At 42.3% G+C, this 27,054-nt stretch overlaps 1 protein-coding gene across 3 annotated transcripts in view; it reads left to right on the forward strand.

The window, feature by feature from the left end:
- Positions 1-27,054, forward strand: part of CDC14A (cell division cycle 14A) — a 191,506-nt gene that overhangs the window by 18,182 nt on the left and 146,270 nt on the right. For all 3 annotated transcript variants that reach the window (XM_056106535.1, XM_056106536.1, XM_056106537.1), the window contains exons 3-4: positions 2,214-2,289; positions 18,895-18,987. In XM_056106535.1, the coding sequence (XP_055962510.1) occupies positions 2,214-2,289; positions 18,895-18,987 (169 nt within the window). The remainder of the gene's footprint in view (positions 1-2,213; positions 2,290-18,894; positions 18,988-27,054) is intronic.

Genomic DNA, 27,054 nt, shown 5'->3' on the forward strand with positions numbered 1-27,054 from the left:
TATGGTTGTACAGTTGAGTAGCAGACATCCCTGGATCAAATGAATTTCTCAAAATAAATGTCTTTTGTGAGATTTTTAAAAGAAGCTTGTTGCTATTTAGTAAATATATGAGCTATGTTAAATTGAACTTGATTGAACCTTGAGGAGTAAGATACTCATACTAAAGACTCATTTGTTGAAGTTTTAAGTGGTGTAAGGTATAGTCCCTGAGTCAGAGACTTACACTGTAGTTGGGTAGATAGCTCTATATTGAAAAAGATAATTTGGAGTAGCAGTGTAGCACTGTCCTCCCGTTGTTCATCGAGTTGCTCAAGCGGGCACCAGTAACATCTCCATTGTGAGACTTGTTACAGTTTTTGGCATATCGAATATGCCATGGGGAGCTTGCCAGGCTTTGCTGTGCGGGCAGGATACTCTTGGTAGCCTGCTGGGCTCTCTAAGAGGGTTGGAGGAATTGAACCCGAGCCAGCTGTGTGCAAGAGAAAACACCCTACCTGCTATGCTATCGCTCCAGCCCAATTCGGAATATATGATACTATATGTATTGGGCCAAGTATGGGCCAGCTGGTGTGTTTTAGAAACTTTTGTTGTTGTTTGGGCCATACCCGACAATGCTCAGGGGTTACTCCTGGCTCTGCACTCAGGAATCACTCCTGGTAGTGCTTGGGGGACCATATGGAGTGCCAGGGATTGAACGTGGGTCAGCCATGTGATCGGCAGCACTCCACCCACTGTAGTACCTCGCTAGCCCCAGTTTTGGAAACTGAGAGAAGGATCGTCTTTCATAAGGGTCATTGGAAAGGTTTTATGGAGAAAGTAAAATTTGCATTAACTTTTGAAGGAGCTAGAAAAAAAGGATAAGGGTGTAGTCCAGGCCCAGAGGTTAATGTGAACAAAGGCTTGGAGTAAGAAAATGCATGGAGTCTAGGGGAATAAGGATTGGACAAGTTTGTTGCAATGAAGATTGTCTGTAGGACCTACGAGGAGATCAGGTCAGCCTGGGTATGCAAGGCTTGGATTGGTAGACCAAGAAAGGAATAAGGGGCAATTAAACATTTTTTGAATAGTAGAAGGATCTGTGACAAGTGAGACTTTATGAAAGTGTTAATCATAAATATAGGATGGAATATAGAATGACTGGAGAGCATTTATTTATTTATTTATCTTTGCTTTTTTTTGGTCACACCTGGCGCTGCACAGAGATTACTCCTGGCTCTGCACTCAGCAATTACTCCTGGCGGTGTTCAGGGGACCATATAGGATGCTGGGAATCCAATCCGGGTCAGCTGTCTGCTAGACAAGCGCCCCACCCACTGTGTTATCACTCCAGCCCCAGGGAGAGAGAATTTAAATAGTAAATTTGGAAGATAAAGGTCTGGACTTTTGTTGCCAAAGTAGAAATTAGGAAACAAAGAGGATGACTTGGAGCAGTAGCTTTTTTGGGATAGAAGAGATATTTTTTTTTCCATTGAGAAGTTCCATGACTTGGTGATTAGAGAGAAGCAAAACGTTTTGACTCTGGAATACTCATTTGAAGAGAATACTGATGAGTTTAGACATTGGATTTCAGGTGACAGAGCAGGACCTGGAGAGATGAGGTCCAAGAGGGAGTTAAAGGAGGAAAAAAGTGATGCCAGGCCTCCAGGGTTGGACCCATTTCTTTTACAGGCTGTTCTCAGTTATATGTATAACAATAGGCAAGAGAGATGTAGGTTGATGACTAACCTAAAAGGTGAAGAAAGTGTTGGAGAGAGATGCGCCCATGTTCACGCAGAGCGAAGCTGAAAACGATCACTGGATTGACAGTTGAGACTTGAAACCGCTGTTTGAATATGTTCATCGGAATTAGAGCCCTGAGTAGAGGAGCTTTATGACTAAGTTAGTAATAAGGAGATGAAACCAGAAAGCACAGATGTATTCATGTTGGTTCTTTCATTACTTGCTTTTCTATTCTGTTACTGTCTCAGTAGGGAAGGGGAAACGAAGTTAAATCTTGAAACTTTTCACTTTGTTCCACTTAAGAGACAAGTTATAGTCTCTGGGAGGTCGTTATTATAGGATGAAACTGCAGTAGTTTACTATGAGTCATTTATAAGCTGAACTTTATTCCTGAACATAGTTGAAAATTGATAACAACTCTAATGAAGATAAAAATGAGCATTGACATTACTGGAAGTTATATTTATACTAAATCCTGTTTTTTAAAATCTCAGTTTCTATGCAGATTTTGGACCTCTGAACTTGGCAATGGTGTACAGATACTGCTGTAAACTAAATAAGAAACTAAAAGTGAGTATCGTGCAGTGTTAATGTTTCCGTACTAAGAATTTGAACTGTGAAACCTGACCAGCAGGATGGCTGTGCACGTACCATTTACTTAGGTAATTTTCACCTCTGGAAATTTATGTGAGTAGTTCACCTAGGAGAGTTGAAATTGATCCACCTGACCGACCCACAAAGGACACATTAACCTCTTTTCATTTTTCAGATGAATTGAAATGTGAGCTAAGTGAAGTCATTGGAATAGTGATCTAAGAAAGAAAGCACAAATCCTTTCAGGTTGTTGTTAATGAGTCTCTTATCAAATTCCCTCCGGGATGATTTTTCTGAAAGCATCAGGTCTGCCTTGAGATTCTGTTTTCAGGCAATGAAAGGGCTCATCATTGCTCAGCAGGCGTGCTGGAGCATAAGCATTTTATGTCTGATCAAGATTGAAGTTTTTGTGCATTTCTTGAATATCATCTCTGTGGTTTTCACAACCAAATGACAGGAATGGAGACTAGGGGAGCTAAAGCATGAACTTTACATATGGCAGAATCAGGCTATACATTCATATAAAAGGTAAAAAGGTAAAGGCCCTCCCGTTGATCGTCGATTTGCTCGAGCGGGCCCAGAAACGTCTCCATTGGAGACTTTTGTTGTTACTGTGTCTGGCATATCGAATACTCTTGGTAGCTTGCCGGGCTCTCCGAGAGGGGCGGAGGAATCGAACTCGGGTTGGCCATGTTGGCCGCCTGTAAGGCGAACGCCATTCATATATATATATTTTTTATTTTTTAATTTTTGCTTTTTTGAGTCACACCCGGTGATGCTCAGAGGTGACTCCTGACTCTGTATTCAGTAATTACTCCTGGCGGTGCTCAGGGGACCATATGGGATGCCGGGGAATGAACCCAGGTTGGCCGTCTGCAAGGCAAACGCCCTCCCCACTGGACTGTCAAACTGGCCCCTGTTTTTCTCCTTTAACGGGAGATCTATTTCCATTTTCTGTACTTATTATCCACACTTGGTGGTGCTCAGAGGTTACTCCTGGCTCTGCACTCAGGAATCACTCCTGGAAGTGCTCAGGGGACCTTATCCCATGCTAGATTTTGAATGAGGTCAGCCGCATGCAAAGCAAGTGCCTCACCCCCTATGCTGTCACTCCAGCTTTGGATAGGTAGCGCCCACCCTTCTCCTGATTTAAACACTAAGCATATGTGAGGAAACTTCTTGCCTTACATAAAAATAATGGATCTCTATTCTCTGTTTTGCTTAGTGAGTAGCGTCAATGTGTTTCTGTCATGAAGGTGAAATGCTATGAATCACACTCCTAGCAGTAATAGTTAACAGACAGTGTTAGGGTAGCTTTTTCTTTTTGCTAGGTAAGGTGTTACTGAAATGACATAGGACTATCATATACACTTTAGCTGCTGAGTGATAATTGTTTGATTTTATTGATTTTGTATTAAATTTTGGTTTACAGTCTCTCTGTGATGGAGAACTTTCTGTAGAATATGCTGTATAAATATGATTTCAATCAGTTTTTGTTATTAATCTCAAAATGCTAAATTCTACCAAAGGGTTTTTTTTTTTTTTTTTGGTTTGGGGGTCACACCTGATGGTACACAGGGCATACCTGCACTCAGGAATCACTTTTGGTAGACTCAGACATGTGGGTTCCAGGGATTGATTTCCTATCTTGACTATGTGCAAAACAAGTGCCCTACCCACTATACTGTCTCTCTGTGGCCACCTCCTTCCCCCATGGTATTTTAAAGGTCAATTATGTAAGATCTGTTACAATACACTTTTTTAGGAATTAACCTGTGTTTTCAGATTTAAAAAGATGTGGTAACTTTTTTTTTTAACTAAAGTGATCTACATTTTTCAGAAAAAAGCTATTTCCCTGAGGTTTTAGAAGATAATGTTGAAATTTCGAATTTACTAAATAAATAATATCCTTAAAACAAATTTTGTAACAAAATGCTAAGTGTATCTTAATGGATGAATTAATGGGGAAAGAAGAATTAATAAGGAATTAAGTTTAATTTCTTCCTTTGATAGACTTAGTTTATTTGCCTCCTTTATTAGTGTTCCATTAATATGTAGTTGCTATCAATGTGATATTATTATTATCAACTACTTAGATTTCAGTTTGAGTGAGGGAAGAAAAAGGAGTTAAAGGAAAAATTCTGGTGTGACTCAGTGTTCTTAGGAGTAGATGGTGAAATTTGCATTTACTTTCATTTACAAAACTTCTTTTCACTCTTATGAAAGTTTAATAAATTCTGGACAGTTCCCTCTTCTCATTTCAGTGATAAGGTAATGTTTGGATGCCTGGAATTATACTGTTAATACAATTAATTAGAGTAATCTTGTGTTTTGTTTTGTTTTGTTTGTTTGTTTGATTTTTGGGCCACACCTGGTAGTGCTCAGGGTTTATTCCTCTCTCTGCATTCCAGGATCACTTCTTATGGTGCTCAGGGAACCATATAGGGTGCCTAGTTTGGGTGTGTGCAAGACAAGTGCCCTATCTGCTATAATATACTTTCAGCCCCTAATGGGCATCTTTTACTTGTTAAAGGAATGAAATTCCAAAGCCAAAATGCTAATAGGTTAGAGATTATTTTGATAAAGCATACCATATAGTATTTCAATATTAGGATAAATAGGTTTACCAATTATTAACAATTCAAAGCTGTAATTTCTTAAACTTTGTGGAATCTCAGCTTCTTCAACTTTAGGATGATAGACCTCTCAGAGTGGAGATTGAGATTAGAATTATTTAAGAGAATGTATGGAAAAAAATTTTTGCAAAGTTAAAAATTTTTTTTTTTTTGGTGGGGTATTGTGCTGTACCCAGAAGTATCAGGGGTATTTCTAGTTCTGTGCTCAGGAATGAATCCTAGTGCTGTTTGGGGGATTGGGGGGTGGGGGTGATGGTGGTCATGACCATATATAGTACTCAGGGATTTGAACTAGGTTGACTGCATGCAAGGCAAGTGCCTTACATCTTGTACTATTTCACTGGCCCTGAACTTTGTGAAATTTTAAGTTCAGTTTACTAAAGTAACATTTATTAATTCAACTGAAAACATAATAGGGTTCTTCAACAAAGATTTTGAGTATTTTCCCAGCCAGATACCTGTTATCTCCATGTGAGAAAGCTGTCTGATAGAATTTCCTAAAATCTAAACAACTATTTAGTACAGCCTCCTGATTTTTTTCAGACATACTTCAGTTTTTTGGGGGGGGTCACACCCAGCAATACTCAGGGGTTGTTCCTGGCTTTGCACTCAGGAATTATTCCTGGTAGTGCTGGGGAACCATATGGGATGCCAGGGATTGAACCTGGGTCAGCCACCTGCTGTACTATTACTTGAGCGGCCCCCTTCAATTTTAAATGTTAATATTTTGTAGTTTTATATTGTGGTAATTGGAGAGCCTGGCAAGTTACCGAAAGTATTCAATATGCCAAGCATAGTAACAAGAAGTCTCACAATGGAGACGTTACTGGGCCTACTCGAGCAAATCGATGAACACGGGAGGACAGTGTTTTTTTTTTTTGTGTTTATATTGAGGTAATATTTGTGCTATAGTGTATAGTAACAAGAAGTCTCACAATGGAGACGTTACTGGGCCTACTCGAGCAAATCGATGAACAACGGGAGGACAGTGTTTGTTTTTTTGTGTTTATATTGAGGTAATATTTGTGCTATAGTGTATGTTTCAGGAATGCCTTTCAGCTGATCAGAAGTCAGTTGTTGCATACCACACTCATTACCAAAGCATGGAAATCCTTCCCTGCCATCTGTGGGACTTTCTCCACTGTTTGTGCCTTCCCTACCCTCCCACTCTGGCAGCCTCTGTTCTGAGATCCAAATCCAGGAGTTGGTTTTGGATTAGTTTTCTCTTCCCTTCCTTTTTGTTTCTTTATATCCCACATATAAGTAGATCATCAGATTATTTTTCTTTCTCTTTCTGAGTCATTCCACTTTATATTATACCTTTCCAACTTCCAACTCCATTATTATTGTTGGAAATGGAAAATATATATATATATATATAAATAGTTGGTTGTAAGAACAAGGTCTTGCCATTTACAACAAAAATCATTTGGAGGATGTGGGGAAAGGAGTTTTGGGTCTCAGCAGTGTTCAGGGGACTGACCTTAGACTCAGGAGTGACCCCTGGTGGTGTGGGGGATAGAACCATGGTTGTGGCTGTCCAGTATCTTTCCTCTTCTACTATCTTTATGGCCCCTATACCACGTTTTCTTTATCCACTCATTTATCATTAGGCACTTGGGTTATTTGCGTATCTTGGCTGTGTATATAGTGCTTTAATAAGCACAAGAACGCATACATTCTTTTGAATTAGTATTTTTGTATTTGTTAGATTCTTAGTGGAATCGATTGACGGATATTTTTTAGCACCTTAAGAAACCTTAGTACTGGGCCTGCAGAGATAGTGCAGTGGGTAGGGCACATGCCTTGTATGCATCCAACTCAGCTTCAATCCTGGCCTCCCATATGTTCCCGTGAGCACTGCTGGGAGTAATTCCTGGGTGCAGATCTAGGAGTTACCCCTAAGAGCCCCTGTCCCTCCCTCCTAAAAAAAAAAGAAACTGTAGAACTTATTTCAAAATTGTCTAGCCTCCTGATTTTAAAGATGCAGAAAGAGAGACGAGAGAACCATGTGAGTACTCAAGGTTGCAAGGACATGTTAGGGTCTGGGTCTCACAGCTCTTGGTTGCGTTATTTCCCACTGTCCTCCATTGGTGGTAACCTCTGGTTTGTAATCCTTTCATGTGCCCTGTCACTGCACTGATGTTAGGAATTTCACTCTGGCCTAGTGGCCTTCAGTTATTTCTGTTTCTTGGCTCCTCTGTTTCTCTTGATTGTTACTGCCACTCTAACTGCTTTGCTTTCGGAGACCCAGCGATCAGGTTTTCCTACTTTGAATGCACTCTTCTTGTTATACTTCCCACATTGTCTCTCTCACCATCACATAACATCTAGACCTTCCCTGTTCTCTGCAGCTATGGGTTCCCTGCCAATGTCTCTTGTCAGTGGCACTTTGCGACACCACTGGGTAAAACGTCTGTTCCTTTTGCTTCTATGTGTTTTCACCTTGATTATCATGTTTGCTTTGATAACTCTCAAATTGGCCTTTTTCCAGTCTCTGATTTCATGCACAGAGTCATTGATTTGCTGAAGATTCCCATACCCCTGCCATTTCCAGCCTTGCCTGTTATTCCCAAGCACACCAAATTGCCCACATAATTGTTTGTGATGCTCAGTCTGACTCAGTGCTATCCCTCTCCCATTTTCTCATTTTTTAAAACCTTTTTTCAGCATCCCTACTTGGAGGAAGCATCTTTTTATCCTTCTGGTCTTGTTTTCACAGGATTCTCTGTGCAAACTTCTACTATGATGAGTTGCAATTACCCATTTGCATCTTTCTCTTTAGTCTGTAGGGACTCCCAGAGGATGCGGGAATGCCTTATAATTTAGCATTTTCAGTACAAGCTCAGGGTCTAGATACACAGACATTTCCATTGTCTTTATCACGATCCTCTTGACTTAGGTTCTCATTTATTTATCTCACTTGTTGGGGGTTTCCGAATAGTCTACTGTCAGCATGTAGCCTCGCTCTGCATTGATTTCTTAATCTTTGGCTATTTCCTTTTTGCCTTCCTTATGCTACCAAAACTGCAATAATGACCTTTTAATGCTATGAATCTGATGCATTTATGTGGTCCTCAAATTTCTTAAAATAATTTGGCACTATTTAAAGGAATAATAGCTTCTTTGAATTCTCTGAGGCTTCTTAATGTCTTCTTAACACCATATTTTATTTTCTACTTTAATTCTGTTTTATTTCTACTTTGGAAATTTAAATTTTTTTCCAAGAAAGCTTTTATGATTCTCCTTTTGATGTCTTTTATGGATAGGCAATATTTTTCAGTACATGTTATTCTAGACCCAATTTTTATTTTTAAAATATGTCTAAACGTATTTTTCCAAGTAGATGGTTTCAAGAGGTGATTCACTGCTATTTTTTTATATGTCAGTATATGCATTCTGTTTTCAATTAAGAAAAAGAAAGACATGGGGCTGGAGAGATAGTACAAGGGTGAAGGCACTTGCTTTGCATGCAAGGCTCTAGTTTGATCCCTGATACCACTTGGCCCCCAGGAGTGGCCCCTGATTGCAGTTGGAGAAGCCCTTGAACACCACTGGATTTGGCCCCTGCCCCCACCCCCAAAAGAATGAAAATAAAATTTACCTCTAATCAATGGTTTTAATTTTAATTGTGTTGATTATTATGGAAAATTATCCACCAAACATCTGTTTAGGTTATTAAACCCAAAGCTACTTTCACCAACAAAAGAAACCTGTTGCTTATTTGAAAGTACAGTTTAAGAAGTCTAAGCACTAAAAGTACAGCTTCCGCTTTCTGGTCATTAGTTGCCGTAATGAAGGAAACATTTGTAAAATGTGTTGTTTTATGTGAAATGACAACAATGATTTATAAGCTCAAACAGGAATTATTAATCTGGTATTTCCAGGGCCCCATTAGACCCTCTAATTACATGTAACTTTTTGTGTGTGTTTATGTTTTAATTCTGGAGAATTCCTAACTTTTTATCAGGCTCTCAGAGGGATGCTTTGAGACAATGCCAAGAGCACTGAGCTAGAATCTATGGGCTTTTAAAAGAGGAGCTGGTACTAACAAAACACAAAGCAGTGTGTTTTAAAAACCAGAATGCCTCCTCTAAGTTTAATCAGTTAACATTTCCAGTAAGTGATTTAATAATCTGAAAGCCTTTATAAAAACAATAGGATTGAATCAGCATCTCTAAAAGTAAACAATGCAGTTTAAACTGTTATTTTCATTTTTTTCTCAGAGGAAAATAAAATTCCTGCCTAGAGAAAAAATATCTGAGAGATCACTGAAAGGAACATTTTCCTAGGGCAACAATTTAAAAAAATAAAAAAGACCTCTGAACTGTTCTTCTGAATCAACAAGACAATTCAGTAGTCTTGAGAGCGACTTTTAAAAGATTTGAAAGAATATTGACAGAAATGTCATTTCAAATGTACAAAATATCCTGCATAGCCCTTTCCGGGTGGGAGAAGAAGGTGGTGTGCATGATGAAATGATGATTGTATTAAAGTGCTGAGAGTACCTGGTAGATGGTCCCACCTGGAGCTTGGGTCAGTGTCCTTGTTGCCTGGTAAATCAGTGCCATAACCCTAGCGGTAGCAAGGGATCTGCCAGGATATCAGGTGATTGTACATAGGACTCTTGATAACAGTGATCAGACCATGCTCTTATTATGCCTACAGAAGCACATTGAGAGTTCATTATGAGGTCATTACCCGTTTCCACTTCATGGACTTATCTGTGGGAAAATCACTCTACTTTTGGAAGACGTTTTAAGGAGCTTAAAAAGAAAACATTCTAAAGCCATGTTAGTGAACTCGCTGTGAGTTTTGCAAGTTACGGAGCCCTTCACAATTCTCAGCCAAGAACCCCTTTTAGAAAGAATCCCCAAATGCCTCTACTGATAGGATCAATGTGATCAAATAATCATTATGAGTCACTGATACTTTCACTGTCTGATACTTTTACTTTTTTATTTTAGCCAAGCATGCCGTGTTACCAATGAAACACAGTTGGTTTGAACAAAATGGGCCATGCCAAGACACTTTTTTTCTTTGTAAAGAAACAAATGCAACTTGTTTTAGTTTTAAATAAACACATAAACCGTGTTTTGTTTTGTACAGCCAAAGAAAATTTTCAAGAATGTCCCTTTCCTGGGAAAGTTGGAGGTAAAACACATAGAGGTCCTGGCTGCTCACGGGAAGACCTGTTCATTTTCTTGCTTTTGCAATGAGATGACCAGTGGTTGCTATGGACGCGCTGGTTGCTGCGGCCGTTTCTGGGCTAGCCTAGTCACCTGTAAGAGAATGACGCCTGGGCCACGGGGTCCCTGTGCTGTGAGATACTTTATCCGATCACCATCCTTGGCAGACCTTGCTTGTGGAGGAAAGTGCATGGGCTCTATTTTTTAATTAAAGAGCATATTATCCCGGCTGTGATAATGTCACCCTGAGCTCCATCAGATGAAGAGATGAAGTCACAAGGCTTCCCTAACCCTAGTGCTCTAGCGAAATGACTTGCAGATTTTCTGTTTGAGCATGGCAAGCAATCTTACTGAAGAGGTACTTGAAACCGTGTTTCTTTCCATCGGTTATTAACTGCTTGGTTTTTTTTTTTTTTTTTTTTTTTTTTTGGTTTTGGCTTTGAGCTGAGTTGCACTGCTTTTCTGTTTATGAATGGTTTAGTGATTTGTGGGCTCCTTACCTAGAGCTAGTGCATGTCACCATAACCCAAGGGTAGCTGGGATTCTGTGATCCCTGTCGCATGACATCATTTCTCTCTCTAGTTGCTGTGGCTTGTTCCTCACGGAGCGTGATCCCACTAGAATGCAGCATTTTCCAGCATTTTCTGTTTTGAGATAAAAATGTCTGTTTGGGGTTGGTAACCTCTTCTTAGTTTGTATTGTTCTATAGTAGCAGTTATTGTACCTTGTATTTCAAGACCATTAAACCTTTATCTGCTCTATAAATACGTTTGATAATTTATATTTCATGTGATAAAGCTTTGACTTTCAGGTAAGCAATACAGATCTGAAGGCTTTTGATAAGTTTGGTAATAAGTCAATTCTCAATCCCAGCTTTTATTCAATTTTTAAAAATCTTGTACAAAACAATTATTGTACTTGCGATTAAGAACATTCTTTAGGTTCTTACTGTGCCGTGAACTTATCGCTAATTTACTCCGCTTATAGTAAGCCTTGCCCAATATTTTCCCTTTGTTTAGCATCATGTATTCATTAGACTTATGAGTGCTTCTAAGACTAGAGACGAATTCTGCTTCCCGTGTTACCACACCACTCCACACTGTGTTTGACATGTGATAACTCCTTGATTATGTTCATAGAACCAATGCAGTTTCTTTCAGCCACAGCATCATAATCAGCGGACTGATTTCCTATGCTCTGAATTTGGTCTATGGACATGCTTTGTGTGTGTGTGTGTGGGGGGGAGGGGATGGTGGTGTGGGTGTTGGGGTGCCATAGTGGTGGTGCTCAGAGCTTACTGCTGACTCTGCACTGAGGAGTCCCTTCTTTTTCTTTTTTCTTTTTTTTGCTTTTTGGGTCACACCCGGCGATGCTCAGGGGTTACTCCTGGCTCATGCACTCAGGAATTGCTCCTGGCGGTGCTCGGGGACCATATGGGATGCTGGGAATCGAACCTGTGTTGGCCATGTTGTCTGCGTGCAAGGCAAATGCCTTACTCGCTGTGCTATCGCTCCAGCCCCAGGAATCCCTTCTTGTGGGCGTGAGGGGCCATATAGGATACTGGGGATTGAACCCTGGTCTGCTGCACGCCAGGAAAACACCCTACATGGTGTACTATCACCCCAGCCCCTTATGAATATGTTTTGTTAGGTGTGAATGCCATTTAAATTTTTTGGATTCATGGTCAATTGCCTTTAATATATGAAAGTTAAAACAAATTCTGAACTTGTGACTTCTTTTATGTGCTGTGGTGTTTACTCTGGGGCCAGATTTCTGCAGAGGGTCAGCAGGTTGGAGGTCCATAACTTCAAATATCGCATGCTTTTTCTAGTTGGCCAACGGACCATTTCAAATTCTTGACTCCTGTGAACATCTGCATCTGTGACTCCTGCAATCATTCCATTTTAGGCAATGTAGTTCCTGAATCATTAAAAGAGTTTGTTCCTAAAGTGTTGCCACCTGGCATGAATTTAAAATTTATAATTTTTTTTCCTGAGGAGTCTGGGAATTTTTTTTTTTATGACATGCTTTTAAAAGACTCATGACTTGATTTGAAGTTTCTAAGAGAATTTAAATTTCTTCTGCAGTTACTTGTCTGGATGGGATAATGTTTTATGATTCATAAAAGCATTTCCAGGGATGGATGGAATCAGTCACATTTTTCTGCAGCTTTTCCTAAAATTGAGTAATACTTTAGTAGAACTTTTTTGAGTGGTTCCTGGACCAGAAGAATTGGCAATTGTGAAGGAATCTGTTATAAAGTTAAATTGTCAGCCCCACACAGTAGAATCAGGAATTCTGAGGATGTGGCCCAGCAGGCTGTATTTTATTTATTATTTATTTACTTTTTTGCTTTTTGGGTCACATGCGGCAATGCTCAGGGTTTACTACTGGCTCTGCATTCAGGAATTACTCCTGAGCTCGAGGGACCATATGCGATGCTGGGAATTGAACCCAGATCAGCTGCATTGCAAGGCAAATGCTCTACCTGCTGTGCTATAGCTCCAGCCCCAGAAGGCTGTATTAGTAACTAGTGATTAGTTCAGTTGCCTCCCTCCCTCCCTCCTTCCCTCCCTCCCTCCCTTCTCTCCCCGCCCTTCCTTCCCTCCCTCCCTGCCTCCTTCCCTTCCCTCCCTCCCTCCCTCCCTCCCTCCCTCCCTCCCTCCTTTCTTCTCTCCTGGCTCTAAGATCAGGGATTCTAGGGTACTTGGATGAGGGGTTGGAAGTTTGACCATGTGCAAGTGTGTAGGCAGGCACCTTAACCCCCACATTATCTCTCCAGCCCATATCCAGTTATTTTAGGGCCGTTTGTGTTGCCAAGTATGAATTCAGGGCCTCACACATGCAAGGCAAGTGCTTCCCACTGAGCCTCATCCAGTTTTTTTTTTTTTTATAATTTATTTTTTTATTAGTGAAGCACCATGAGGTACAGTTGTAGATTTACAAATCTTTGTGCTTGGGTTTCGGTCATACAATGATCAAATACTCATCCCTCCACCAGTGCCCATTTTCCACCACCATGGATAATATCCCCCCCCATCCCCACCCTCCCACCCTGCCTCTGTGGCAGGGCATTCCCTCTTGTTCTCTCTCTCCTTTTGGGTGTTGTGGTCTGCAAAAGAGGCTCATCCAGTTTTTTGAGAGGATGAAAGTCATATTATATCAACTAGCATGAGATTTAGTTTTTTTAAAATAATTTTTTGGGGCCACACCTGGCAGTGCATAGGGCTTAATTCTGATTCTGCTCTCAGAGATCACTCTTGGTGGGCACAGGGGACCATCTGGGATGCTGGGAATTGAACCCGGGTCAGCCACATGCAAGGCAAGTACCCTGCCTGCAGTATTATTGCTCTGACCCCAAGATTCAGTGTATTTTTTATTTGTGAATGTTTTCTTAATATTGACCAGTTTAACCTGGGACTGACTTGAATGTTGAATTCTGAAACTCATTATAGATTTATAATTGAGCTTTACACAAATGATCAAATCAGTAAGAAACTTCTAGAATTCTCCCATATATGACATTTGCTATATAAAAGTTTACCTAGGGACTTGAGCTCCTGGTTTCTCTCTCTCCATAAAAAAGAGAGAGACGTTTTATTTATATATTGCATGATATATGTATATGTATGTATGTATATACATATACACATATGTGCACACACACATATATGTGTATATATATATAAAATGTCATATTTCTCCCTTGACCAGGACCTCTGCTTTGGGAGTTAATCTGTCTGTCAAACTCTACCCCTTTGGCACTGTAGCTCTTTGGGAAATTATTCAGGTAGCAAGTAACCAATGAATGTTAGCTCTTATTACTGTAAAGGCCTTGCTTTTTTGCCTTAGGTCAAGAAGTTCCAAAGGCAGACTGGGGGAGCTGGGCATGTGGGAGGCTCTTGAGTTTTTGGTTGGCACTCAATACCTGCTGGCCCCAGCAACACCAAGTGTGGCCTTTGGGACTTCATTACGGGATCCGAGATCAAAATTGTCACAATATGACCATGCCCTCCCACCCTTGAAGGTGTGGTTCCTATTTAAAGGAAAAAAAATACCATAAAACTCAGAAGACAATTTCAGTTCCAGATGGAAGCTTAAAATATGTTGAAGGGACCAGAGGACGCAGAGCATTTGCTTTGCATGCAGCTGACTCAAGTTTGATCCCTGGCACCCCGTGTGGTCCCTTGAGTTGAGGTTGTCAGTAGTGATCTCTGTGCACAGAGCCAGGAGTAAGCCCTGAGCACTGGAAGGCGTGGCCCCAAAACTCTCTCTCTCTATCACTGTATCACTGTCATTCTGTTGTTCATTGATTTGCTTGAGCGGGCGCCAGTAATGTCTCCATTCGTCCCAGCCCTGAGATTTTAGCAGCCTCTCCTTACTCATCTTTCCTAACGCTGCTGCCGTATTGGAGACTCTTCCAGGGTCAGGGGAATGAGACCCGTTATTGTTACTGTTTTTGGCATATGGGGCACGCCCTGGGTAGCTTGCCAGACTCTGCAGTACAGATCTCTCTATATACATACATATATATGTATGCATATATGTATACATAGATATATGTATGCATCCCACACGGCAGAGTCTGGCAAACTCCCCGTGGCGTACCCAATATGCCAAATACCAGTAACAATGATGGGTCTCATTCTCCTAACCCTGAAAGAGCCTTGAATATGGCACCTTTTAAAAAATCTCAGGGCTAGGATGAAGGAGACGTTACTGGGGCCTGCTCGAGGCAATCGACAAACAACAGGACGGTCGTGATCGTGATATGTATGCATATATATTATATATATATGAGAGAGAGTGAAATTATATATATATGGAGAGAGAGAGAGAGAGAGAGAGAGGGAAAGAGACAGAGAGGAAAGAGGGAGAGGGAGGGAGGAAGGGGAAGAGTGAGAGAGAGAGAGGGAGGGAGAAGGTGGGTTATAATTATGATGGATCATGTTCAGAACAGCCTTGCTCAGACCATGCAAATGGGAGGGACGGATAGCTTGAAGGGCTGAAGCTCGTTCAGAAGGCCCTGAGGTCAGTCACCAGCACTGCCTGGCTCCCTATCACTGCCGCCTGTGGCTCTCGTCCCCCTGAGCACCTCTCAGTTTGAGCAGCTCTGCACTGCTGGGCCTGAGCACTGAATCATGAGGCACACTGAACTGGGCTCAGTACTTCCAGAATGGCCCCTGGACCTCTGAGTACTGCTTGGGAGGTTTTACTGAAGCTGTCCACACCCCTCCTCCCCTCCCCACACCGGCTCCCAGTAGGCAAAAATAATGCAGAGGTTTTTGTGTTCTTTCTGCGAACTCCTCCTTTTATATTTGAGACTGTATTTAGTGTTTTACCAGTTTCTACCTTGGCTACTATACAGAGCTGTTGTGTAATCTCTGTGCTTCTCTTGCAAAGCAAAACAATCAGTAGGAGTGCAGATCACTTAAGGAAAGCCAGAGCTGATGGGGACGCTTCTCAAGTGTTCACAAAGGGCCTGGCCAGCATGAAAGACCGTGGAGGAGCCAGGCTGGAGTAAGCAGGAGAGTGCTACCTGACTTGGAGACATGAAGTTCCCCTGGTCCAGGGCAGAATTTGAAATAGTATGCACAGGACTCATATTTGAGATAATCCTGACATTTCTGTGGAATGTCTTCTGATTGTTCCCTTTTGCCCCTGAATGGTCAAGTTCTAGATGGGACAACAAATCTTGGGGCTGGAGTGATGATAGTATAGCAGGTAACACACTTACTTGCCTTGGGGTTAGAACAATAGCACAGCGGGTAGTGCATTTGCCTTGCACACGTCCAACCCGGGTTCGATTCCCAGCATCCCATATGGTTTCCCGAGCACTGCTAGGAGTAATTCCTGGGTGCGTGAGCCAGAAGTAACCCCTGTGCAATGCCGGTGTGACGCAAAAAGCAAACAAAACAAAACAAAACAAAACAAAAAACAACACTCCTTGCCTCCCAGGTGGCCAAGTTGGGTTCAACCCCCAGCATCCCATATGGTCTCCCCAGCTTGCCAGGAGTGATCCCTGAGCTTGGAGCCTGGAATATACCCTGAGCACCAGTGGGTGTGACACTGCCCTGCTCCCTCCCACCAGAAAAAGGGGAGAGACAAATCTTTACATTTTGTTTCTTCTAAGAGTGCTTTGACAAATAACATATTCTTCTTCTTTTTTTTTTTAAGAGAGGAATGTGTTTCCTACTAGAAGGGAGACGAAACTTATGTATATTAAAATTATCTATTTTCACTTAGTTTTGTATATTTATAATTATACAGTTAGCAATACTTTTTTAAAAATTGCTGAGTTTTTCATTCTAGTGCCAAAATGTATCTGCTGGTGGGCATTGCTGTTCATCAGACTATCTGAGCAGGTGATGCCTTAGAGGAGAATGGCCATAGCTAGCAGGGAAACTATTGACAGTCTTTAGTGGATGTTATTTTGTTATAATTCACTTTGAGTTAGTTTGGATTCTTCAGGACTCAGATCTCTGTGATTTGATCTGGACCTATTTGCCTCCAAATGATCATTTCTTGACTTTTTGGGATTTAACTGAGAAAAATGCTTGTATTCCAAAACTAAGCAAGGTAAATGCTAAGAGTTTGAAAACTTTTTCTAAAGATTACATAGAATGTGCTAACTTGGGTTCTGGGGGATCTAGCCATGTCAGTCTTGAGGTTTTTGAGGTTCAGAGAGCATAGGAGATACTGTTTGTATGTATGTATGTATGTATGTATGTATGTATTGGTTTCTGGGTCACAACTAGTGGTATTCAGGGGTTATTCCTGAATTCGCACTCAGTAATCACTCAGGGCGACTATATGGGATGTCAGGTTATCAAACTTAGGTAAGCCATGTGCAAGGCGAGTGCCCTACCCACTGTACTATTTCTCTGGCCCCAAGATGCCTAGTTCTTAAGAGCCTTGAATCTTTTTTCAGTAAATTAGACACCTCTTAAATGGATTGCTGTGGTGGCAAAAATCAAACAAATAAGTTATAAAATGAGAAACAAAATATAAAAGGAGATATCTAGCAAGCATTGATTTCAAATTGGGAAAGCAAGGAGACATTTATTCGCTTGATGAGTGAGCCGAATAAAATGATGTACTCTCCTCCTCCCTTCATTTCATAGGTTATTAGGTACCCCTGTCAGGAAATAATGAGTATATAGTAAGCACCCCTATTTAAGGCTGATATTTTTCAAATTTAAATGAAAAAGAGCACTACCATTTCATACCATCACTCTATTATCAAAGATGCCTCATGGTGGAGAGGGACGCCAGAGTCAGCCATGCTGTGTCCCCACGTTAAAGCAGAAGATTGCAGTCTCAGAGGATAGGCTTAGGAGTTGGAAGGATTTTGATTCCTTGTAGAGATAAAGAAAATAATTGCTAAGGTCAGTTTGCATCCTGACGGTGACTCTAAATCAACGAGCCCATGTAGCTGCAGTCATTGTAATCGGAAGACAAAGCTGCTTTTATAGTCAGTGTGAATTTATAGGTAAATACTGAAATGTACTTATGTCTGTGTTTTGAAAACCATTGACTGTTTTAAAATAAGATTACTCTGTTTTGAAATACGAAATTGAGCAGACTTTATCTTATTGAATTGTATGTCTTTTTTTATATTTTTAAATAATTCAGTTATAATTTTAAGAAATCTTTTTGTTTTTTTTTTTGTATTGACTATGCAAGCAACACCACGTTGCTTATTTTAGATGTATTTGAATAATTGAGCATGCAGCTTATTGCATGGTAAATAGCAGGTGCTTAATAACTCTTTGAGCCTATTAATTTTAATAGATCACTTGTGTCTAGATGTTTGCTGATTTAATCTTTTTGCTAGTTCATCTTTTTCCATTAATGATTTATTCTCAGATAATTAAAAAGGGACTGACAGAATACTGTAGAAGAAAACAATGTTGTGTTCTCATTAATACAGACATTTAAAAGACTGGGGGGGAGGCCAGGTGGTAGAGCCATGCATAGCATGAGCGAGGCCCTGAGTTTGATCCCAACACTGCACGACCCCCTTAGTGCTAGCAGGTATAGCCCAGGTGGTCCCTGAGCACTCTTGGATCCATATTTCAAAAAGCGTGTAGGCATCTAAAATTTTTAGAGAGGAGAGGAAAATGGTTGATGTGTTAAAAAATACACTGTATTATACGGAAAGTTTAAATAAATGTTTGGGAGTGAGAATGGTATGTGGGTATGAAAAGGGTTAATAGACTTTACAGATAAGATCAAGAAGGGCTGGGATGAGTAGAAAATTTGCCTTGCATGAGGCCAACCTGGTTTCACTCCCTGGTGACCCATATGGTCCCCCCCCCCCCCCCCCCAGCCCCCGCCAGCACCACCAGGAGTGATCCCTGACCACAGAGCCAGGAGTAAACCCTGAGAGCCACTGGGTGTGGCTTAAAACCAAAAAAAGATCAAGAGTAAACCTTGAAAAATAGCACCTTCTAATAAAGATTTCCGTAATTATTTCCCATTTGTATCAACCGGCTTCCTTGGAGAAAAACATTCTTTTATATTGTCAATTCCTTTTCTTCCTTTTTTTAGTATTTCAGATGATTCACAAATAGATTGTTAATCTCAAGTCATAAGCAGGCTGAAAAGTGTCATAGCCAGTTACATCCCGTCCTCCTAAATGCTCCTGTCCAAATGACAAAGTTCAAGCTGATGAACACAGATCTTTGAAACTCGAGATAGCGCTCACCTTCATCTCTGTAGTTCACTAACTTTTTTTTCTTCCCTCTGTCTAGTCATACAGCTTATCAAGAAAGAAAATAGTGCACTACACCTGTTTTGATCAACGGAAACGCGCAAATGCAGCATTTTTGATAGGTGCTTATGCTGTAAGTACACATTTCATGATTATTTTCTACAGTTAGGCCAGTGGAATGCTAACATTGTCAGATATATAATTCAGGTCAGTTTGGTGGGTTGGGGTAGATGATTAGCATCTTGGGGACTGATCTGCAGTAGTGCAGTGGAGAGTGTAGTCTGTGAGCTATTTACTCTTGGATTTTACTTTTTAGTGACCAACGAGGGTCTTGGAATCTCAATGTATGTTGTTTTGGAGTCCTCTATTGCAAAGGTGTGTTAATGGAAGAATACTCTGAAAGGATATTTCTCTTTTTGTGTGTGTGTGGGGGGGGCACTCTCTATGGTGCTAAGGGCTTTCTTCTGGCTCTAAGCTCAGAGACCACTCCTAGTGATGCTCGGGGGACCATATATGGTACCAGGGATCAAACCCAGCTGGCATCCTACCTGCCACACTATCTCTTCGGCCCAAGAACGGATATTTCTGCTATATGCTGATGTAGAGAAGAATGCTTAAAACATTGTTGAGGTGTTACTTTTTTTGGGATGAGAGTGTATCTTAGATTGTTTGGATGATTTTAACTATTCTTATTGCTGTTTAATATTAGCATCATCAATTCATTCTTTTATCCATATAGCATTTGCAGAAGGCAGACAGTATAAATCCAGTATAGCGTTTGCAGAAGGCAAACAATATAAATCCAGAGCCAGGATTTTAGCATTCCTTATAACTGGACAGAACTATAGTTTTACAAAGTGTTTTGATGACAACTTTCATTCTGTTTAAGCACAGCAATTTAAATGTGAGTTTCATATCAATGTACTAGAGTTTTGGCAGGGCCATTTTAACACTTTTGGTTTTTTAATGTAGTGTGGGATTGGGCAAAACCCCTGGAAGTTAGAAATCAAAATTTACCGGCAACGTATAGTAGCTTTTAGGGACCTGTGTTGTACTTGGGTTCATGCTGTGGCATGAGAGGAGAAGTGTTATTTCCCTTACCCTGGAGGGTCGGTCTGCTTCTCTGAAGCCGTACACTGCTAGTACAGCAAGTACACTGCTGGGTGACCTTTCCTGGTTGGAAGGAGCACCAGCTCTCAGACATCAGACTCTGCCTCATCAAACCAGGAGCTCCGGGGAAAATGCCCAGTGGTGTTATTGGAAGGACTGTTACCTGTTACAGGGCATGGACTGAGCGTCGAGGCAGTCTGGCAGCAGTCACTGGGGCTTGTTTCCAGGACTCAGGTGCCCATCCCCTCCACCCCACCTGCTGCGGCTAATGAAAAAGCAGTTGGGGCCCGAGAGATGGTTCCACTGAGAGATGGTTCCACTGTTGGAGTTCATGCTTTGCATGCTGGGAGTTCAGGTTCTATACCTGATGGCACATGGTTCTCTTCCCTGCCCGCCCTGCTGGAAGTGATCCTTGAGCACAGAGTTGGGAGCAGCCTCTGAACACGCTTTTGTTTTGGGGTCATACCTGGCGATGCTCAGGGGTTGCTTCTGGCTCTGCCTTCAAGAATTTCTCCTGGTGGGGCTCAGGGGACCATATGGGATGCTGGAGATTGAACCTGGCTTGACTGTATTCAAGGCAAGGGTCCTCCCCGCTGTACTATCGCTCTGGTTTCATGAGCACTTCTGAATGTGGGCCAAAAAATGAATTTTGTAACTTACTTCATAATGTCTTTCTGTATTGAATTATTGACAAAAATTATGTAAGAAATAGAGTGCATTGCACTCTCACCTTGGTAAACGTTTGCATATATTCAGTCACATCACGGCCTTCTTGAGTACAAAGGATCTTAACCTTTGGAGCAGCTTCAAGCTTCTATGGAGTGGGCTAAATAGGTTTTAATGTTTTTTTTTTTTTTAAAATTTTGGACCACACTTGGCAGTGTTCAGGACTTACTCCTGCTTTTTGCCTAGGGATTACAGCTGGTGGGGCTTGAGGGACCAAATTGGGTGCTGGGTATTGAACCTGGGATACATATGTGCAGAGTAAGTGTCTCAGTCCTGTACTGTCTGCCCAGCCCCTTGAGTTGGTGTTTCTACAGAGGTCTTCAATAGAAAAGGTGTCTCTCTCTTTGAAAATGGGGAGTCAGCACTCTGTCAAAGACACTGACTCATCGGAAATATTTCCTGCAAAAACACACCTTTTTCTCTGATCCTTTTCTTATGAAATTTGGATAATACTAGGATTTCTTTGTCTACCTCATGAGACTATAATGATCAATTACTCTATTGCCTATTAGTTCCACAATTTATATATAAGTGATGTTTCTTATTTACTGTGCAAAATAGAAAAAATTTTTTTCCTTGATGGCTTTTATACAATTGTTTTTCAAAAAAAAAACTTTCACATTTTAGGCATTGGTTTTATAAAACAATTAATGGTTGGTTTCATGCATAAAACATTTCTGCACCACACCTACCAGATTGCCCTTTCCCTCTGCCATTGTCCTAGTGTCACTCCCCCACCTGGCATTCCCCTCCTTCCCCCTCTCTCTCCCCCCTCTTCTCCTTCCATCCCCCACTCCCTGCCCATGTTAAGTTTCCCACGGAAAACCAGTTCTCAGTTTCTCTTGCTTTGGGCCTTTCTTCACAAATCACAACCATCCTGTTATTCGTCGATTGCCTCAAGCAGGCCCCCTTCGTCCTAGCCCTGAGATTTTTTTTTAAAAACAGTGCCATATTCAAGCCTCTTTCAGAGTTAGGAGAATGAGACCCTTCATTGTTACTGGTATTTGGCATATTGGGTACGCCACGGGGAGTTTGCCAGACTCTGCCGCGTGGGCAGGTTACATTCGGTAGCCTGCCAGTTTGTTCAAAGTAGGAATGAGATGATAAGATGTCGTCTGGGAGCTGGGTTTTATAGTCTCTGAGTCTTGGCCGTTGATGGAATTACACGGCGCCAGGGGGCCAGGTGGTGGGTGTGACCCCTGCCTACTGGAATTTGGAGGATCTGGGTGGAGGATGCTCAGCCCCAATCCGAGTAGGCTTGGAGATCTCGGCCCCGGAACCCGCGTGGCTTTGTCCCTCTACATGTGTGCGGAGAGTGGTCTCAGCATGGTGGTGGCTGGTCCTGGAGGTCTTCGGCTGCTGGAGCCCTGGTTGGGGCGGGGAGGAAAACTCAACCCGCTCCCCTCCAAGGGGCCCCGGCGAGGACAGCCAGGCATGGGGGCAGGAGACTCTGCGCTGTTCTCTTCCGGGAGCTGGGTTTTACAGTCTCTGAATCTTGGCCGTTGATGGGATTACACGGCGCCAGGGGGCCAGTTGGTGGGTGTGACCCCCACCTGGGCCTTTCTTATTCCCCTCTTTTCTTTATATCCTGCATATGAGAGAGATCATACTGTGTCTCTCCCTTTCCTTCGGACTAACTTCACTTAGCATGATCATCTCCAGATCCATCCAAACAGCAGCAAATTGCATGATTATGTCTTTTCATGAAGCTGAGTAGTGTGTGTGTGTGTGTGTGTGTGTGTGTGTGTGTGTGTGTGTGTGTGTATACACCATAGTTTCTTTATCCAGTCATGTTTTCTTGGACGCCTGGGTTGTTTCCAGCTTTTGGCTGACGTGAGTAGTGCTGCAGTGAACTTGGAATTGCATATTCTTTTCTGAAGAGAGTTTTTGTGCCCTTGGGGCAGAGGCCAAGAAGTGGGATTACTGGGTCGTATAGAAGCTCAGTTTTTAGTTTTGTTCACCTAAGGCAAGTTCCTATTGCTGAATTAAAGGACACTGATCATTTTGATATAGACGTGTGTTGCCTACTTCCGTATTATACTCATCAGTAAGTTTGAACAACTCTACTTCTAAAACGAAAGTGAACTGAAACAAACTCTTTCCATCGCTGCTGCCAGCACTAGCCCCTGCCACTGTCCTTGCTTACCAAGATGAGTATCACAACTTCATATACTGTTTCCTTTTTTTTTTTTTGGAGGGGCCACATCTATTGGTGCTCAGGGTTTTCTCCTGACTCTGCACTACTCCTGGTGAGCTGGGGATCATACAAGGTTCTTTCGACTGAACTTAAGTTGGCTGCTTGCAAGTGTGTCCTCCCGGCTGTACTAGCACTCTGGTTCCTATTTCTTTTTTTTTTTTTGTTTACATTTAATTTTGTTGTCGGACAACTATCAGAGTAGTCATTTCAAAATATAAATGAGATAATATTCTTGCACTCTTTCAAATGCATTTGATGATTGCTTTTGGCCTGACATTCCTTGCCAATGCCGTGACAGTCCTCCCTGATCTGGCCCTCTTCTTGCTCAAGATATTTCTGTTGCACTGGCCCTCTAATCGGGGAAACCCCAAGCATTTTCCCCTCTAGAAGACCTTGCTATTTCTGTTCTTCCTGTCTGAAATGTTCTTACCTCAGATCTTTCCATTTTGGTTCCTTCTCATGTCTACCTCTCACATAGACTGTCAGGTTTCACCTTGCCTTCCTCACCCTTCCACCCTCTACCCCCTCCCCCTCTTCTTTTCTTTCCTTTTCTCTTCTTTTCTCTTCTCTTCTTTTCTCCTTCCTTCCTTCCTCCCTCCCCTCCCTCCCCCCTCCCTCCCCCCTCCCTCCTTCCTTCCTTCCTTCCTTCCTTCCTTCCTTCCTTCCTTCCTTCCTTCCTTCCTCCTCTCTCTTTCTTTCTTTCTTTCTTTCTTTCTTTCTTCCTTCCTTCCTTCGTTTCTTTCTCTTTCTTCCTTCTCTTTCTTTCTCTGTCTCTTTCTTTTTAAAATAATGTAGGAGTACTGCTCTTTGTTCAGCCATTGATTAAGCTGATTGAATTGGGCATGAGCTCCACATTACTTTTTTTTATTTCATCACTGTGAGGTTGAGTTAAAAAGCTTTCATGTTTGAGATTCAGCTATACAATGATGAAACACCCATCCCTCCATCAGTGTACATTTTCCACCATCAGTGTCCCAAGTATCAACCCCCCCCCCCCCCCCCACCTCATATACATATACACTGTTGTCCGCACCTTGCCTCTATGGCAGACAGTATCCCCAATACTCTCTAATTTGGGGCATTAATTTTGCTCAGTTTTTCCCGCCACCATTCAAGCCTACCTGCCATGGGCAAACACTAGATAATATATTTTCCATAGCTCATTTCAAATATCACGAGAGCTCACATGGGCGCAATTGTAAGTGTAAATTTCTAGATTGTAAATGATTGGGTTCCAGTGACATCTCTGTATGGCACTAATCCATTTTGGGATTCAGCTGCGAGCCTCTGGGCCAGGGTTATTGGTGCACTAAGATGGTATCTGGAGGCAAATTGTGGGCGTGACAGCCAGTTTTCTGGGCAGGTGGTGACCCAGGGAGGGACAGCCCAGGTCCTCTGCTACCATGCGTCCTGGAGATTTAGGCCTGAGCCACATACCTGGACCTTGCTTTGAAAGCTCTTGGTCACTGGGATTCCATCTGGAGTAGGTGGGGAGACTGCACCTGCTCCATCTGGGGTTCCCCGGTGATATTGGCTTGGTATGGGGCCTAGAGAGATCTCTGGCTTTGTGGTGTCTTCTGGGACTTGGTGGTGTGTCTCTGGGCCAGGGCTGTTGGTGTGCTAAGATGGTGCCCAGAGGCTAATTGTGGGCCTAACAGCCAGTCTTCTGGGCGGGTGGGGACCTGGGGAGGGACAGCCCAAATGCTCTGCCTCCATGCTGCCTGGAGATGTAGTCCTGGAACCTGCATATCTGGGCCTTGCTTGTGGAAGCTCTTGGTCACCGGGATTTCATCTGGAGTGGGCATGGAGACTGCACCTGCTCCATATGGGTTGGCTTGCTATGGGGCCCGGAGAGATCTCAGGCACTGTGGTGCCTTCTGGGACTTGCTGCTGTGTCTGGGCCAGGGCTGTTGGTGTACTAAGATCCACATTACAAAATTTTCAGCAGATTATATCTTGGTGAGGTCCATCCTGAGATGGTGGAGTCACGCTTGGGGTATGGCAGCAATTTTGGATTGCGGAAGCAAGTGACTGCAGGGGACTCTGCTTGGGTGGGCACAGGCCAACCCACCCCCTCCAGTTTACTCTGGACTGTTCAGCCATGTATGGGTCAGAGCTTAACTGAGGCTTTTGATCTCTTTTGAGATTTATTTAGGGGTCCCTGAGGTAAGGCCAGTAGTAAAGCTTACAGGGTGGCTCTGGAGTTGGTTCATGGGGGTGACTGCCAGTGTGCTTCCATGGGTATTGGGAAGTGAGGGAGGTAGCCCATCCCAACTCTGAATGAGCTTGTGTAGCTGAGCCAGAGGTGGTTTGTGGGTGTGACTCCCACATACCTAACTTTTGGCTGTTTAATTTCTTGGTAAACTTGTTTCTAAGTTGTTGGGGTCTGGCCAAAGGCACAGTGGCAATTTTGGGGTATCAGGAAGACTGAAGGCAACATCAGGCTGCTGATGCATTCACCCTGCAGGTATAGGTTGACCTGTTGGTGGCACCGTACCCCTCTTTCTTTCTTTCTTTCTTTCTTTCTTTCTTTCTTTCTTTCTGCACTCTACTATTTGGTATCCTGTAGACAGGTATTGAATTATTTATTTTTTTCCTGGACTAGAGGGTTGGGACCTTGTTTGTTTTATTCATTGTTGTATCTAGAAGGTGATAAAATATTGAACAAGGGGTGAGGCCCAGGCATTCCCCAGTTGACTTGGAACTGGCCCCCATGGGGCCTTCCTGCTGTGCTGAATTGGGGGGGGGGAGGACTGTCTAGGGTGTAGGGGGAGCCCCAGGCCGAAGATCTGGGTGTTCATTGCGAAGGAGGGCAGGGTGCTGCGGGCAGTTTGGATTGACTGATTGGTCAGAGATTATTTCATTATTTGAACAGTAAGCTTCAGCTTAGACTATGCCCAGCATATATTAAATATTCCATAACTATCTACTGAATGAATAATACGACGAAAGAAAGAAGGAGGGTCATTTCCCCCGGCACTTTCAGAAGGAATCACCTCTGAAGACTCTCAAATTGGACATCAAGTATGAAGGGATGTCTTCCTCATTCCCAGGATATTTGTGTAATGACTAAACCAGCCAGGATCTCGAAAGCTGAACAGTCAAAGCAAAGACCATAACCAAGGTCACGAAAAGTCTCATCACAACTTTGCTTTCTTGGTTTTCCTTCAGAGTTTTGTTCTGTTTTGGGGTTACACCTCACCGTTCTTGGGAGGCTGGTCCCCACTCTCTGCTTGTGGGGATCATGTAGTGCTTTGCTTCCCATGTACAAAGTATACACTCAGTTCATCGACTTTCTCCCCCCCACCCCAACCCCCACTAAGTTATTTTTGTTGTAGAAGAAAATAAAATGTAAAATCGCCATCTTAGCCAGTTTCTAAGTGTACAGTTCAGTGGTGTCAGTACATTCAGATTCTTGCACAACCTCATCTTGCCTTTTTCTTTCTTTTATTTATTTTTTATTGAATCACCATGAGCTACAGTTACAGAACTTTTCATGTTTGAGTTTCAGTCATACAATGATCAAACACCCATCCCTCCACCAGTGTACAATGTCCCCAGTATTCCTCCCATTCCCCCGCCCCTCCCCCTCTACCATCCCATCCCTTCTCCTGTTTCTATGGTAGACAGTTTCCCTCTTACTCTTTCTCTACTTTTGGGCATTATGGTTTGCAATACAGATACCGAAAGGTTATCATTTTTGGTCCTTTATCTACGTTCAGCACACATCTCCCATCCAGAGTGATTCCTCCAAGCATCATTGACTTAGTGATCCCTTCTCTATCCCAGCTGCCCTCTACCCCTGTCAATGAGGCAGGCTGCTAACCTTACATCTGACTTTTGAATAAGTCCACTTGTGGCTGGCACCTTGCGCCCATGGGGCCAGGGTAGCTTCTCATTTCTCTTTCTGATCTTGACTTTTAAGTGTGTACAGACAGAGCTGCTGTGATTCTTCATCGCTAAGTGCAGCAAGCCTATTTTTCTTTATCTTGTTTCTTTTTTGGTAGTATCTCATAGAGCTCTTTTGAGGATCAGAAAGGAGATAACATGTAGAACATAGGCAATAGAGACCCCACAAACCCTTCTCTGTGGCTGAGCCCCAAAGCAGCATTGCTAGAATGTTTTTTTCCTCCTCCTTGAGATGAGGGTTTAAATTTTAAAACATGA

The sequence above is a fragment of the Sorex fumeus genome, unplaced genomic scaffold (assembly GCF_029834395.1).
Source record: "Sorex fumeus unplaced genomic scaffold, SorFum_2.1 ptg000131l, whole genome shotgun sequence".
NCBI classification, from domain to species: Eukaryota; Metazoa; Chordata; class Mammalia; order Eulipotyphla; family Soricidae; genus Sorex; species Sorex fumeus.